At 42.8% G+C, this 14,684-nt stretch overlaps 1 protein-coding gene across 1 annotated transcript in view; it reads left to right on the top strand.

Annotated features, from left to right (window-relative positions):
- Nucleotides 1–14,684, top strand: part of KNDC1 (kinase non-catalytic C-lobe domain containing 1) — a 98,388-nt gene that overhangs the window by 59,293 nt on the left and 24,411 nt on the right. Inside the window, exons 16-22 of the mRNA XM_018558894.1 lie at nucleotides 1,199–1,437; nucleotides 3,201–3,604; nucleotides 5,111–5,204; nucleotides 6,229–6,326; nucleotides 8,226–8,425; nucleotides 12,684–12,797; nucleotides 14,357–14,504. Of these exons, the coding sequence (XP_018414396.1) occupies nucleotides 1,199–1,437; nucleotides 3,201–3,604; nucleotides 5,111–5,204; nucleotides 6,229–6,326; nucleotides 8,226–8,425; nucleotides 12,684–12,797; nucleotides 14,357–14,504 (1,297 nt within the window). The remainder of the gene's footprint in view (nucleotides 1–1,198; nucleotides 1,438–3,200; nucleotides 3,605–5,110; nucleotides 5,205–6,228; nucleotides 6,327–8,225; nucleotides 8,426–12,683; nucleotides 12,798–14,356; nucleotides 14,505–14,684) is intronic.

Here is a 14,684-nt window from a genome sequence, read left to right as displayed (position 1 = left end):
ATGCACACAGTGGATCCGATGGGAAAGCCATGATGAGAGAGCTGTCCTTTAAATTTTTCCTTACATGAGATTGGCTGGTTTCTGTGTCCTATTGCCAGCAATAAACTCCAGCCGCTTCATCCTCCTCTGTGCATAGGTTTCGTACATTATATCTGTACGTCATTTTTTTACAATTCCCTTGTATTTAGTTTTGTTTTAAATGGAGGGGCGTCCCTAGCTATCAGGGGGGTGCGGCATCCTGCGGAGCTCCTGATATCCAGTGACATCACTGGTTGCCAGGAGCTTGGCAGGACACCTTAAGAGTGTCCCAGGTTACTAAGAGCTGAGTTGACAGATGTGTATGACCCTTACACATCTCCTCACCCACCTCTCAGCAATTTGGGACGTTCTGGCTGGAAAGTGGGGGGTGGCAGGCATACTAAAAACGTTGTACAGCAGAGCACCCATGCCGCTCTGCCTGCCACCCCTCCACAAAATGCCGTCTGAGGCAACAGCCTTAGGCTGCCTCATTATAGGGATGTCCCTGTTTAAATGTTTGCAGATTTAATGCAGAACTACAGCCCAAATACTAAAACAAAATAAAAATTCCATTAAAATATAAACAAAAACAAAACTCAATTGCTTTAATGTTCACTGTCAAAGATTTCTCCTGCAGTACTTTTTTCTGCCACTAGATCTCCTCAGTCTGATGACCAGCATCATTCAACCCGCTTCCTCTGAGTCCAGGGCTACTGGACCCGTCCCAACCTGTGACTGGACAGTAAAAGGAGAAGCAGCACAGTGATTAGCGTGTCTGTCTATCACTCTGTTTTCTCCTCCCCTCAACATACTTCTGGTCAGCACATGAACTGATTGGCTCCTTGTGCTGCTGCCTCCTCTAATACTCCAGCCCTGCTCTTTAGGAACAACAAGAGGCTGATAACCGGTCAAATTCAAGTACTTAGACTGCTCACCTTTTTAAAAAAAAAATATATGTATATATATATATATGATGTATTCATGATTACAGAGCTGCATTCATTTGTGTCTTTTGTATCTGCCTAGAGTTCTGCATCTGGCACTAAACATGCCCAATAAATAACGTGAGATGAAATTGTTTACAATAAATGGACCTCCCTTGTTCTGAGTCAAGTAGTGGTGATAACAAATGTCTTGCACTGTTCTGCTCACAGTTGGCTGCCTCTTTACCATTTCACAGAAAATCGATGATTGATCCTTCTCAGGACAGTAGCCCCGCACAGCTTCTGAAAAGGTTAGGCCAGAAGAAAGGCAAAAAACACAGAAAACATGAAACGTCTGCAAATGAGCAGATAAACCTAGCAGATGGGGATGAAGACAAGACCAGAGCCACACCAAGTATTACAGAACAAGAGGTCAAGCCACAGCATCCGCCCTCTACAGCAGATGAGGGGACTCCTGTGATAAACAGCTTGACAGGTATGGAGAAATCAAATGGTATGGCATACTTTGCTGTATTATGAAATGATATTCCTCGCCAGCTATATCTAAGATGGCAGCCCCATCACAAGGATAGGATACTCTAGGGGCTAACAACCTATTGTACCTGAAATCTAGAATTTGTTACAAAAACCGGAAGAAGAAGACATACTCGGTGCAACAGTAGCCTGAATTATGGTTTGTGTAGCAGCCCTCGACCAGTCCTTTATTGTGTTTTATGGTGTAATGAACCAGAACAAGCATGTAGCAAGTGATGTGACAACTGCTTATCTGTATATCTGTTGACTTGACTCAGAAAACACTAAAGCCTTTAGATCACCATACCAACCTGGCCACTAGCTCAGAGCTCAGCAGTGACCTTCACCATAGTATAAGAAGTTATCCTTTTTACCATCCATGCAATCCAGGTTATGACATCCTAAAAAAATTGTGTCTATAGCAGCCTTTCTCAAGCTTTTTAGTATGAAGGCACCATCATAGTAATTTTCAGGTCTCAGGAAGCCCCTGCTAATAATTACTGTATCTACAACCAACCCATGGTACGTTCGTGTAAACAGTAGGATGATATATATAGGAATAACTAAAAGAATAAGGAATGTGGAATACTTTTTGACACCTGAAGCTGTTCTGAAAAAATTATTTACAGTAATAACAATGCAATGAAAGGAATCGTAGTAACAGCTGAAAAAAAACCACAGCAAAAAAATGTAGTGCCTTAAATTGGTGGTCAGTGGAGAAGGCCCCCCGCACATTGGTGGTCAGCCGCGAAGGGCCTCTTACATTGGTGGCCAGTGGAGAAGGGTAATTTTACATTGGTGGTTAGTGGAGAAGAGACATCTTAGATTGTTGGTCAGTGGAGAAGTGCCCCCTTACATTGTTGGTCAGTGGAGAAGTGCCCCCTTACATTGTTGGTCATTGGAGAAGGCCCCCCTTACATTGGTGGTCAGTGGAGAAGGGTCATTTTACACTGGTGGTGGTTAGTGGAGAACACTGTTTCCTACATTGGTGCTCATTGGGAAGAATGCCCCTTTCTTAGAGATGGCTTAAAAGTTCATTGGTGTCAGCGGTTAACTCTCTGAGAGGCCGAAATTGTTAATTGCTCAAGGGACCCCGAACAATCTCTGGAGGGACCCCAGGGTCCCATGAAACTCTGGTTGAGAGAGGCTGGTCTGGCCATCTATTACATGATGCACAGTGAAAAAGGGGAAGCTCCTTTTGCATCACATTTTCTTCTCTTGGCCTACTCAGCTGTGATATGCTGAAAAGGAAATTTGGTCCACCCCAGGTTCTACTATTTTGTGTTTTTATGTGGTTACATCAGGGTTATGTTGTCTTCCCAATTTAAGAGTTAATTGAGCATTAAAGTACAATTTTTGTGCGACTTTTTGTACATTCTTGCGTGTTAATTTTGGTATTGTATTGCATGTAGTTTGTCCAGTTGCCACAAGAGAAAAGGTAGATTTTCTTCTGATATGTGTTTAACAGGTGGATTAGATATCAGCTGACCCATAGACCTTGCATTGTGAGAATTTATTTACATTAAGCTGATCTTGTACATGTTTATCTAAAACCAGTAATACTTTACTTTCCCTTTTAAGGAGCTTTGTGTACACTTCATATTCTGACATGTTTAGAATCTCTGTGACAAGTGTTTAATGTGTAATTCAGTGGCATTTTGGGCCTTTCAAGAAAACGCAGTGTGATATCTCCTACACATGACCTTTCCGTCTTGCCTTTTAAAGGTTCCGAGACGCAGGTGGCGGCTGGCACGGAGATTCACACTTCATTTGATGAGATAGATATGACTGATTTCCAACCACAGACCACCGAAAAGGATCATCAACCACAAACCCCTCGAGCGCCAGCAGAGAATGAGGAGGAATTCATGTACAGAGTCCTCTCCGATTGTAACAGTTTGTGTGCGAGTCCCGATTTCACTGAAGAGAATGAAGATGCCAGTGAGTCGTCGTCGCTGAATCAGCGGGAGAACATGTCCGTCTGTCCGTCCGAGGTGTACAAGTGTGGTTCCGGCTGGTCCAGTGCATTTTACGGGTCCGAGTTGTTTGATCCTGATGTCCAGCACTATGTCAGCGTCCTTGGGAGGCAGAAGGATAAATGTTCGAAGAGCATAGAAGCCAAACGGCTGGTAAGGTTGCAAATGTAATGTTCACAATGCTAACAATGCTGTCCTTGCTTATATCATATCATGTTTTGGCATAAAAATAAAAAATACCGTATTTTGCAGTTTGTCCAACTTGGCTTAGAAATGTATTGCAGTTGTAATGTATTAACTGAATTCAGCTTCTGCTTGGTTGACTCACCCACAGACTTTTCATATTTCTGGGGAATGCTGCAACAACGATCTCTCTGCTCTTCCTTTTTTTAAAAAGGAAAGCAATGGAGTCCCACTCCTCAACCTGTATCACCTTAAAGTGTTTGTATGAGGGATCAGAAACTCTCTCAGGTCCTTATTGCTATCTGGGTTTCCACTGGGGGAGATTCACCCCTCTATTCTAACCATTGTCACCAGTGCTGAAAGTAACTCTCTATTCACACTCGCATATCTACTTTTTATAGGCTTTTAAGTGTGTTTAACGTTGCTTTTTATGCATCGGTTCCCATTCACACCTGTGCGATTTGTCCCGCTTTTGGCTGTCACATGCCAAGGGGAACGCCATTATTTTCTATGGTGCCTGTTTACCCCTATGCCTTGGCCTGTCGTGTGACTTGGAAAAAGGTGTGGGTGCTTATTTTGGTGCTACATTGGCGTTTTGGCCTCGTAGACTTTAATGGATGTGCACATACATGCGTCTCAGTGTGTTTTTGCACATAGCAACCAGTCTCCTCCTCCTAGCAACATCTACTCTAATCAGGCTGAATTGAAATATTACAGCAGATATTGCTAGTCATTGGCCAAAATTAAAAAAAAAAAAAAAATGCAAGGAGTTTGAAAATGCAAGAAAACACATTACAGTGCATCAAAAACATGTATCAAGCACTCAAAAATGTGCTACAAAAACGCATGAATTTGTAGATGTGCAAGTGTAAACAGGACTTGTGCGTTGTTGGCCAATGAAGGTGAAATAAAGTATAGGTTGCAAGGGGGCGGGGGCTTGTTGTCCTGTGTTTAAAAAAAATCATAAAATGTTTCATGTGTGATCATGCCTTCCTGTTGAAGTCTATGGGACCAGAAATGCACTGTGGTACCAAAAGAAACGCCTTTTGCAAAGTCACACTGCTGCACAATGTATAGGTATAAACAGGCCCCATAAAAAATAAAAATAGATTCAGGTGAGTATAACTTTGTTATTTTAGCACCTAGATACAAAAGAGCACTTAACCCTTGCAGTGTGGGGGTAGCCCCACTGCAAGGGTTAATAAAAAAAATATCCTGGAGTTCTTCTTTAAAAAGGCTATATATACACTTTGAATTCAGTGTTGAGCATGAGACCCCCAGGAAAATCACTTCATTTGGACTATACTGGCTGCATGCTTGTTACAGGTCAGTATTAGCTGGTGTATTACATGTATTTTTCTATACAGGCATTTATTACTGGACTATAAACAGTAAAAAGGTTTTTACAGATAGTAAATCCTTTACAGCCGTATTAAACGTTAACCTGAAAACCGAAAATACAATTGTTCTCCCCAGGAACTCGAACAGCAGCTTATGATTGAAACAAAGAATTACAGGAAGACCATTAAGCTCTACCAGAATCTGATGCAGAAGGGAAGGCGAAATAAAGGTAAAAGAAGTTTGTTGACTGTGGTAATTGCCTGTGTTAGGCCCGAACTGAAAGTTACTCAGACCTGATACATAGGTTATGATATATTTAATCGTCATACTTCCTGCTACATGTCAATTAGGAGGGGGCTGGTTATGTGATATACTGTATACTAGAGTTCATAGCTGTATGCTTGGGGGTGACCAAATGTGACGTGCAAGTGATGTGACAATAAGGCCATGTAAGAGTTAATTAAGGTGGACCTGAACTGAAAAAGTGAATATTTGGTATGTTAGAGGCAACATGCTAATGCTAATTGTGACTAAGCACTACCTTTTATCTGGACTTCCTTCCAAAAAATAGCAGATCACTTCCTGATGTGTGAGTGTGCCTACAACCTCATAGTGGTATAGCTGTAGTATGAGATCTAAGGCACTGTTGCCTCTGACTGCTAGTCTCAGGACGTTGGGAGGGAGATTAGGTGATCACATAGAAGTCCCATTGGACTCCTGACTGAAAAACCTTGTGATCCTCAGATGGGTGCTGCAGTGACAACTGATGACGCCACACGTAATCAGCGACATTGAGCTCTGAGATGTGAACAGCTCCATTGAAATGCATTAGACGAGTTACATTGAGCTGATGTTTGAGCGATTTTTGAGCTGAAATTGCGCTGCGAATTGCTCAGTGTGAATGGGGTCCAAAGAGTTGGGCTTTTTTGGTTATTTTTTATCGGGCGAATGATTGATTTTTTAATTTTTTTTCCCATCTTAAAGTAAACTCATTTTTCACCTGTGAAGCCCCCATATATTCACCTTCTCTACTCATCCAAGGTTAGAATGTAATGTTAGAATTGTTAGAATTATGTTCTTCTCAAATCTGTCCACATGTCCTATCAGCAGTTCATGTTTTTTTGGATGTTCACTTGGGTAACTATATAGTGTTTTCTCCACCATGTGTGGCTACTTCTAAGGCTTGCAGTGTTTCAGGGACTTCGGGACAGGTTTGGGAAATACTGTTAACAATTTTTTTATTTCTTTGGCAGGTTCGGATGTAAAAGAATTGTTACTCAAGCTTAAAGGTCATTCAGAAGAAATGAAGTCCAAGGTGCAGTTCCTGGAACTGGCCAAAAAATTACTCCAGGTAATCATGTTATGATATCAGTCTGCATATAAAAAGTGAGCCTGGTTTTCTAGCAACTGGACAGTGTTTTTTCTGTTTCAATCTGGGAAATTGCATTATGTTTAGCTCAATTTCACATTTTTTACTAAGCTCAGGTATGGCCTTTAAGGGCCAGTCTACCCCAAGACTGATATTCCATAAATAAGTGGATGGTGGTAAAAGTTCGGAAGGGCATTCCAGATGCTTTGCTGGCAAACGTTTTCCAGAGTAATTGGTGAATCTAAACAGTTGGAAATTTGCAGTGCACAGTATGTGTATGAGTGTATTTATAAATCTTTGTCGGGAGATGTTCTGTCCAGGAATGAATCGGTGCAGCCTAGAAACCAGAAATCTCTCTTAGGCCTTCTATAGATTGGTAGATAATATTCCAAGGGTCTGGAGACCATTGCCAGTCCTCGATCACTCCCAGACCTGTCACTAATAATCATGCACCTCACCTAAACCGTCTGTTCCCTCCCAAGTGTCTCAGCTGGCAGCTGAATAGAACCCTAACAAGGAGCATATTCCCCCATTGACGATATTCAAACTCCTACCTAACTCCAGAGATTCCCCTGCCCTAGTATTCTAAAAAGACATTCTAAATGTATTGCTTTCTCAATGAATAGTAATTTATGGAATGTTGTAGGAAATCTGATACTGAGATCCTCAATGCTTAGTATGGTTATCAATCTGGGCAGCTCAGTAGGGTAGTAATTAGCCATGCCGTACCAGGGGTCCCTGGTTCAAATCCCAGTCTGGACACCAGGAGTTTGCATGATTCTCCCCGTGCGTGCGTCGGTTTCCTCCCACACTCCAAACACATGCTGGAATGTTAATTGGCTCATCTCTAAATCGGCCCTGTATGTATGCATGTGAGATAGGATAGGAACCAGGGGCGGACTGACAACACATGGGGCCCCCGGGCAATACAAGATTATGGGGCCCCCTTGTGCTCCGCCCATATACAAGTTCCTCCCACACGCCCCACCTGCATAGACATTCTTGTGTCACAGAAATTGTTTCTCCATATTATTTTTAAAATAGTGGGCCAATTCACTAAGATGAATTGCCGGGGGACTGGCTGTCCATGCTTTTGGGCTGTGAGCTGTGGGAGGTTAGTGGGAGGGGCCTGACAGTGTAAAAGTCAGTGTTCTATAATTTTTCTCGATCCTATAAATTTTCTCCACTGTGTCACTTCAAGTGGGGCCGAGTCATCCGAATTAGCTGTTTTCATGACATGCGCACCTGGAAGAGACGCGGTAGAGAAATTTATCGGTTGAGGAAAATTAAAGCACACTGGTAGTGTAGGGATGCCTCGTCAGTGCTGTGTTTCCAGCAACTTGCTTCTGAGATCAGGTCTGTCGGCAGCTGTCATCCCCCCACGCCTGCTCCTCCTTACTTCTTCTTCTCCCTGCGCCGATCGTGGATGTGGGCGGGCAGTGAGCTTAAGGCGCGAAGGAGGTGCGCTTGTGGATGCGGGCGGGTCTGGCAGCGGCGAGATGACGGGCCCCCTGATGGCCGTGGGCCCTCGGTCCGTGCCCGACTGCCCGAATGGTCAGTCCGCCCCTGATAGGAACCTTGGACTGTAAGGTCCATGAGGGCTGCAACTGAATGTGCACTATGTAAAGCACTGTGAGGGGAATTTATCAAAACCGGAACAGACAAAACACTGGAGCAGCTGTGCATGGCAACCAATCAGCTTCTCTTTTTTTCATTTTCAAATCATACCTGAGCGAACTGGAAAGAGAAGCTGATTGGTTACCATGCACAGCTTCTCCAGGTTTCGTCTGCTCCAGTTTTGATAAATTCTCCCCAATGTATATTGTCAGCGCTGTAATAAATAAATAATCATGACTCTAACCATCTTCTTTATACATGAAGGTTTCTTATGCAGAACAGTGGGGAGTTGAGCCACGTGACCTTCCTACAGTGGCAAACATTGCAAGTCAAAAGTCGCTGAGCTCTTCAGAGGATGACGCCTTCCTTCTAATATACAATGACAGAGGTCATAGCCGGGACAACACATCCAAAAATCTGCAGGCTGGAACACCTCTTGGATTGCTTGCGTACCTCTACTGCAGGTTTGCTTTAAGTTACAAATGAAATCTGCTCCCTAATCATTTCTGTTATAGATACAGCAAGTCATTTTCGAGTCGTAACTTAAATGACCCCCCCGCTTGTAATAAGCCATTATTGTTTCTTGTAAAGGAAACTTCAATAATGGCATCTAGTAAGGCCTAGCTATGCGAGGTCTTGTTCTACAGAGCTACAATTTGAAAGATGTGTGCAAATAGGAAAGGCCCCGATTGATGCTTGATCTGACAAAGGTGCTTTATTATCCATCTAGCAGTGTTCTCGTTTTGTTTTAGTTATGAATATCTTTTAGGGACATTTTCCTGCTGTTTTTTTTTTGTATACATCTGCTGTTATGTCTAAGGCCTTGTTCACACCAAATGCAGAGCAGATCCGGTCAGGTTTCTGCACACGCAGTGCAGCGGGTTTTGCCGCGTTTTTGATGCATTTCGGGCCGTTTTTGGTTAAAAAAAAAATGTTTTTAAGTTTAACATGGGCTTTCAGGCACTTGCATGCGTTTTTGCGTATTGCATGCGTTTTTGATGCGTTCCAGAGCAGGTAAAATAGGGCTGGCCGCAGTTTTTTCACCTGCTCTGGATCTGCTCTGGATCTGCACGCTGCGATGTGAACTGGAGCTCAAAATACCATAGGAATACATTGGATGCAGTTTTGATCCGGTCTGCACCTGCTCTGCTCTGGATCTGCTCCGCGCTTGGTGTGAAGAAGCCCTTAAGTTTCCTCATGCATGTTACTGACCCAGGTACTCATGTATTAGAGAACTTTCTGCAGCCAATTTAGAATTTGTTGTGAATCTGGAATTCAAAAATGTCATTTTCAGAGCTGTAGAAGCGTTGTTGAAAGATAGCTGAATTTAATTTGCAGATAACCATGAATTTTATTGTGCTCTTGATAATTGCTGGAATCCAGGAATGGTTCAAGGACAGCAGTTTCCACAGAGATATTGTTAAAGTCTGGCCCTCTACTAGCAATTCAGGTGCACTTTACAATGGGCATTTATATTGTTCTCTGGTTGAGGGAGCGCAATCTTTATCTTCCTTTTATTCAGCTTTGTCTGACATATGTTACTTTTGTACATTTCACAGAGACCATGCCACACACATCTTCCTTTGTTCTTGAAATACAGAAGCTGTGTTTTTTGTTATACATAACATGTAACATAAACAGTATGTGCATGCTTGTGTTTTGCGCACACATATATTTGAATACATATTGGATACCTTAGGTACACACTTAAAGGGCAAGTCCACACTCCCAGGTGAATTTGTGAAAATTGAATAATCCCCCCCTCTCCTCGGTATACTTACCTTTCGGCGAATGCTCCTTCCTCTCCGCCGGGTGTGCACAAAAATGGAACAGGACTGCGTTCGGGGGCCCTAAATCATGCATATTTTACGCATGAACGCATGTGTTTGCGCATATGCGTGTACACACACTTAGAATATAATGTTTCTAATGCTAAAAAGAATCTGCACGTTAAATGCATATGGGCCGCGTGCTCGTATATACGCGCTCATACATGCCAATACAAAGCTCTAAAGATGCGCATGTTTCTGCACTTGCGTTCCTTCTATGCCCATGTGAATGAGGGCTAAGGGGTACACAGCTGAAGAGCTGATGTGGTCTACAGATCCTCTGTGTTGTATGGTCTTTATTCTATTCTCGGTGTGCCTCTACTTCAACAATTTCTAAAGCTCCATTCAAACCACTTTATTTCCAGATGTGGCTTTAATGTGGTATAACTGCAAGGAAACCGTTTCTGAAGGATGAAACTTTACTGTGATCAGTGCCAGTCACTCCAAAGTGCTTGGCTGTGCTTGAAGTATTGGGGACCTCGGAACAGGAAGCGAGGACCACATAAAAACAAAGCGACAAAACATAGGGACATACAATATTGTACATTGTCAGTGGAATACATATTTCACCCCTAGGTGGGAGGTGATTGGTGACAGCCATCTATAACCCAACCAGAGGACACGACTAGGAATTGTTCACAGCAGCTCTTTCAGACGTGAAAAGAGTAAAGTATTAGGGCCGTAGCTTAGGTTACTCAGCAGTTGGGAGTCATTAAAGTGTCAAACCCCAAAATGTAATATGTTGCAGCTTCCTAACATGAGATGGTTGCATTCGTTTTCTTTTTTTTTTTTTTACTTGGTAATCCCGACAATAACACACTTTGTGCTTCGCTCACTCTTGCTGAAAATGTTCTTTTGCTTAACAATGAAAACTAGTTCAGCCTCCTCTGCAATATATTACATTAACCTTTTCACTGCCAAAGATATGTCATACGTCGTTGGCAGCGGGCCCCTGTAAACAGAGTCCTGGTAGCTATATGTCTGTGGAGGTTTTCATTCATCCAAATCATGGTCACTATATTGTTACCCACACTTCATTTTTTTTTCTTTTTCTTTTTTACTTCCACCGCTCCAAGCTTGCTCCTGTGATGGACTACAATCTCAATACAAACTAGAAGTCCCATCACTGGAGCCATTTTTTAAAATGTATTTTATTTTTTATCCGATTAACCGATTAATCGAATGTAATAATCGTCTAACCGATTTTGAAAATAATCGTTAGCTGCAGCTCTAATAGATATACCTGGCAGCTATAGCTATAGGGAGTCTGTTTACCTGTGTATAGCTGACTGTCGGCTTTACACTGGAAGTATTCTGCTGGCTAAACAGCAGCCAGCTCGCTTCCAGGGGCTGGAAGACAGAGCCCTCCACCATGCCTGATACCCCCGCCTTGTTTCCCGGGCTCCTCTGCCCCTTCTGCAGGCCTGGAACTAGCTTCTTGGGTGTCAGCAGGAAGCAAAGAGAGAGAGACCAGCAAACATCCATTCGCTGATCTCGTCCACGCTGAATGTAGCCGGAAGCAACGCTGATTGCATCACTTCTGGCTTCTCAGCTGTCATTCCCTGCCTAAAGAAGCCAGGGAAGAAGCTGATCCAGCACAACCTGCGCTTGAAGAGCTTCTTTGAAGTAGAAAGGGGACACTAGGGGTCTAATAGAAGAAGAATCACCGGGCCTTCTAGGTTTATCCTATTGATGTGGCCGACCAATTATGTGAAAGAGTCGGTATAGGTGATCTGACTATCGGATTGGCAGCGTCTATAGCCCAGAAGATCTCCACTGTCTCCTCATGTTGTAATACCAAATTGCAGGATTGTGAATTAAAGTGCCACACTCCGTCGAATAGTCCAGATACACCTTTATTCAGTGTAGGGCTGAGGGGACATTAGAGAAATAATCTACTTTTTGGGTACTCATACAAATATGCACCTCATCAGGGGTTACTAAGGGAGAACATGTATCAGGACTGATGGCCGGAAAATTGTATACTGTTTTGTCCTGTGTGAGAATGCATAGATCTCATCAACAGCTGATTTGGCAGCCAAATCGCTCAATTCCTCCATCCACACTATCCACGTTAAATAGCATGGATGATGAAGCCGATTAATCGATTATTGAAAAAGTTGACAACTTTTTCAATAATCGATTATAATCGATTATGTCGATTAGCTGTTGCAGCCCTAAAGGAATCTCCCCTGATGGCTATTGTAGTCGGAGAGCCAATGCCTGTGGCCATCAGAATACCTAAAGAGTAAGGCTGGGTTCACACCTAGGCGGATTGAATATGCACGTTTATCGTACGTTTTTTTTTACCGCGATTCGCGGTAAAAAAACAGCGCGCAAAAAAGCGCGTTTCCGAGGGATACTTGGCTGTATCCCAATGGAACCGCCCGACCAAAACGCCCCAAAGAAGTACATGTACTTCTTTGGGCGTAGGGCGGTTTCCCGCACGTTCGTACTCGCGGAAAACCGCCCAGATGGGAACCATGCACATTGAAAATAATGGCATTTCCCTGTTTGAGCGTTTTTCGTGCGAGTATGAACGCGCGGAAAAATGCCTAGGTGTGAACCCAGCCTAACTGTTCGGCTGACAATTTTCCTGGCTGCTTTGTTGATTTCTTTTTTTTTTTTAAATTTAGGTCACGTGGTGACGACAGGGACACCCACAGATTAAATTCAAACTGTGTATTGCCAGCTTAGCACTGTTACTTGATAAGTGAGCTTCCGATAACCCCTTTTGTATGCCACCATCCTGATCCAGGCATGCGTTACATTTTGTTTTATGCCTTGCTGAGTAAATGTCACAGCTGTCATTGACATACCTACTTCCAATGTATACTGCATAGCATATTGTATACAGTATTCAGAGTGTTCCATGTGTATACTTGTATTACAGGAATGCTGTTCTGGATGGCTATGTGCAGCAGTTGCTCTACACGTTCCGATATTTCTGTTCCCAGGAAGATTTGCTGCAATTCCTTATTGACCGGATTAATAACACAGCACCAAGGTACTAATGAATTATTTGCTACACACCTAATGACGATTTCTTCTAAAACCTGTAACATATTTCATTTTGAAATTCTGTGGCTGGAAATCATAATTTTGTACATAGATTTTACTATCTTCTATCAATCCAGTCCTTAGAAATATCACCGATCTGTGGGTGACTGATGCATGTTGCAGAATTACAAAAGTGTCATTCTTTTTGGAAGACTGACACAACATCCCACATGAGTTAAAGAAGAACTCCAGCAAAACCTTTTCTTAACCCTAGCAGAGGGGCTGCCCCCACACTGTATGGGATAAGTGCTTGGTGTTGTCTAGGCTCAAAAATAACAGTGTTATACTCACCTAAAGCTCCGAACCCGCCAGCTGTCACAGTGATCCCTCCAGCCTGTCTACTCCTCCACAGCAGCATTGCAACCGTCCTCAATGTCCTCACTGTGTATAGTTATGATGAGAAACAGAACAATATAGATTGTTGCAGAGGAGGGGAAGAGGGGCTCTAGGTACCGGTCTAAGAACAAGCCGGCTCAGAGCATTAGGCAAGTATAACTTGTTCTTATTTTGGCACCTAGACAAAATCGAGCAGTTGCAACGCGGAGCCCTAAGCCCTATTGTAATAAAAAAAATGTTACGGGACTTTTTCTTTAAAGAATTCTGCTGAATACCATTTATAAATATGGAAGGTGATTTCAGATAAACTGCCTTGTGAGAATACTCTGAGTGCCTTTGACGTTCTGAAGTCATGTTTATGTGTAAGGAATAAAATTAAGAGCTGTCCATGGCCACTTCTCCTCCATAACTGACCACTGCGAGGAACGGAACAGGCACAGCAAAGCTCTAATAGACTCCCAAAGTGAACACAGACCACAGATTATTGGGGCGTCTAGTATTCGTCGCAGATCAGTAGCCCTCGAGACAGAATATAAGGTTGTGTTTAGGGAAGTGAGTAGAACAAAAAATATTTAAGTTGACCTTGGCTCTTTTTAAAGAAGGATTTTTTTTTTTTAAATGCCCCTTGTACTTCAGGGGTTAAGTGCTCATTTTGGTCTACGGGCGAAAATAAAGAAGAAATATTTACCAGATCCTTGGCCCAGTGGCAATGACTTGTCACCTCTCTAGCCCCCCGCTTCAGCTGTGGTATGTCCTGCGGTGTCCTCACGTCTTATGGACCTGCATTAGACGTGATGACGTCACAGGTTCTTAGACCGTTGGACCTTGGGGGAGAAGAGGGACCGGTCTAGCAGTGAGGCGGAACTGAGATTTGGGTGAGTATCGCTTCTTTATTTTCTAGATAAAACGAGCTCTTAACCCTTGCAGTGCAGGGTGTACATTTTTAACACCCTTCCTGGAGTTCTTCATCAATCAATGCCCTTTTTCCAATTTGTAAATAACAGGCCACATAATGCATATAATATCCATGGTACTACTAATTAGATTTTAGTCTTGGTTATTGTAGTCAGTTGGATCTCAGTGACATCAGCAATTGTCAGTGGAGTTGCATAGCTAAACTAGGCCTATTTTGTCAGTTGATCTACAATTAATATTTCCATTTATTCCCAGGGAAGACACAGACCAGTGCTGTTTGAATGTAAAAATCTACCATCGATCGCTCGTCCTGTTACAGACTTGGATTGAAGACTGTTGGAACATTGATTTCTCTATGAATTCGGACATGTTAGACAGACTGGAAGACTTGAGCAACTCCCAGGTGATCTCATTTACTTGGAAAGATTGTGTTTTCTGTATTTACAGTTTATGTATTTTGTCTTCCTTTTCTATAGCCAGATTTATGTGGATTGATAAGCTACATGGTTGAATCTATTAAGGAATGTTACCACCACTAATGTTGGCACTTTCTCTCACTGACCCTCCTGATCTATCGTAATGG

This window comes from Nanorana parkeri, unplaced genomic scaffold, assembly GCF_000935625.1.
Source record: "Nanorana parkeri isolate BGI_ZX_2015 unplaced genomic scaffold, ASM93562v1 scaffold366, whole genome shotgun sequence".
In the NCBI taxonomy this organism is placed as follows: Eukaryota; Metazoa; Chordata; class Amphibia; order Anura; family Dicroglossidae; genus Nanorana; species Nanorana parkeri.
Note: the sequence above shows the minus strand (reverse complement) of the source record. Positions and strands in the feature narration are given on the sequence as shown.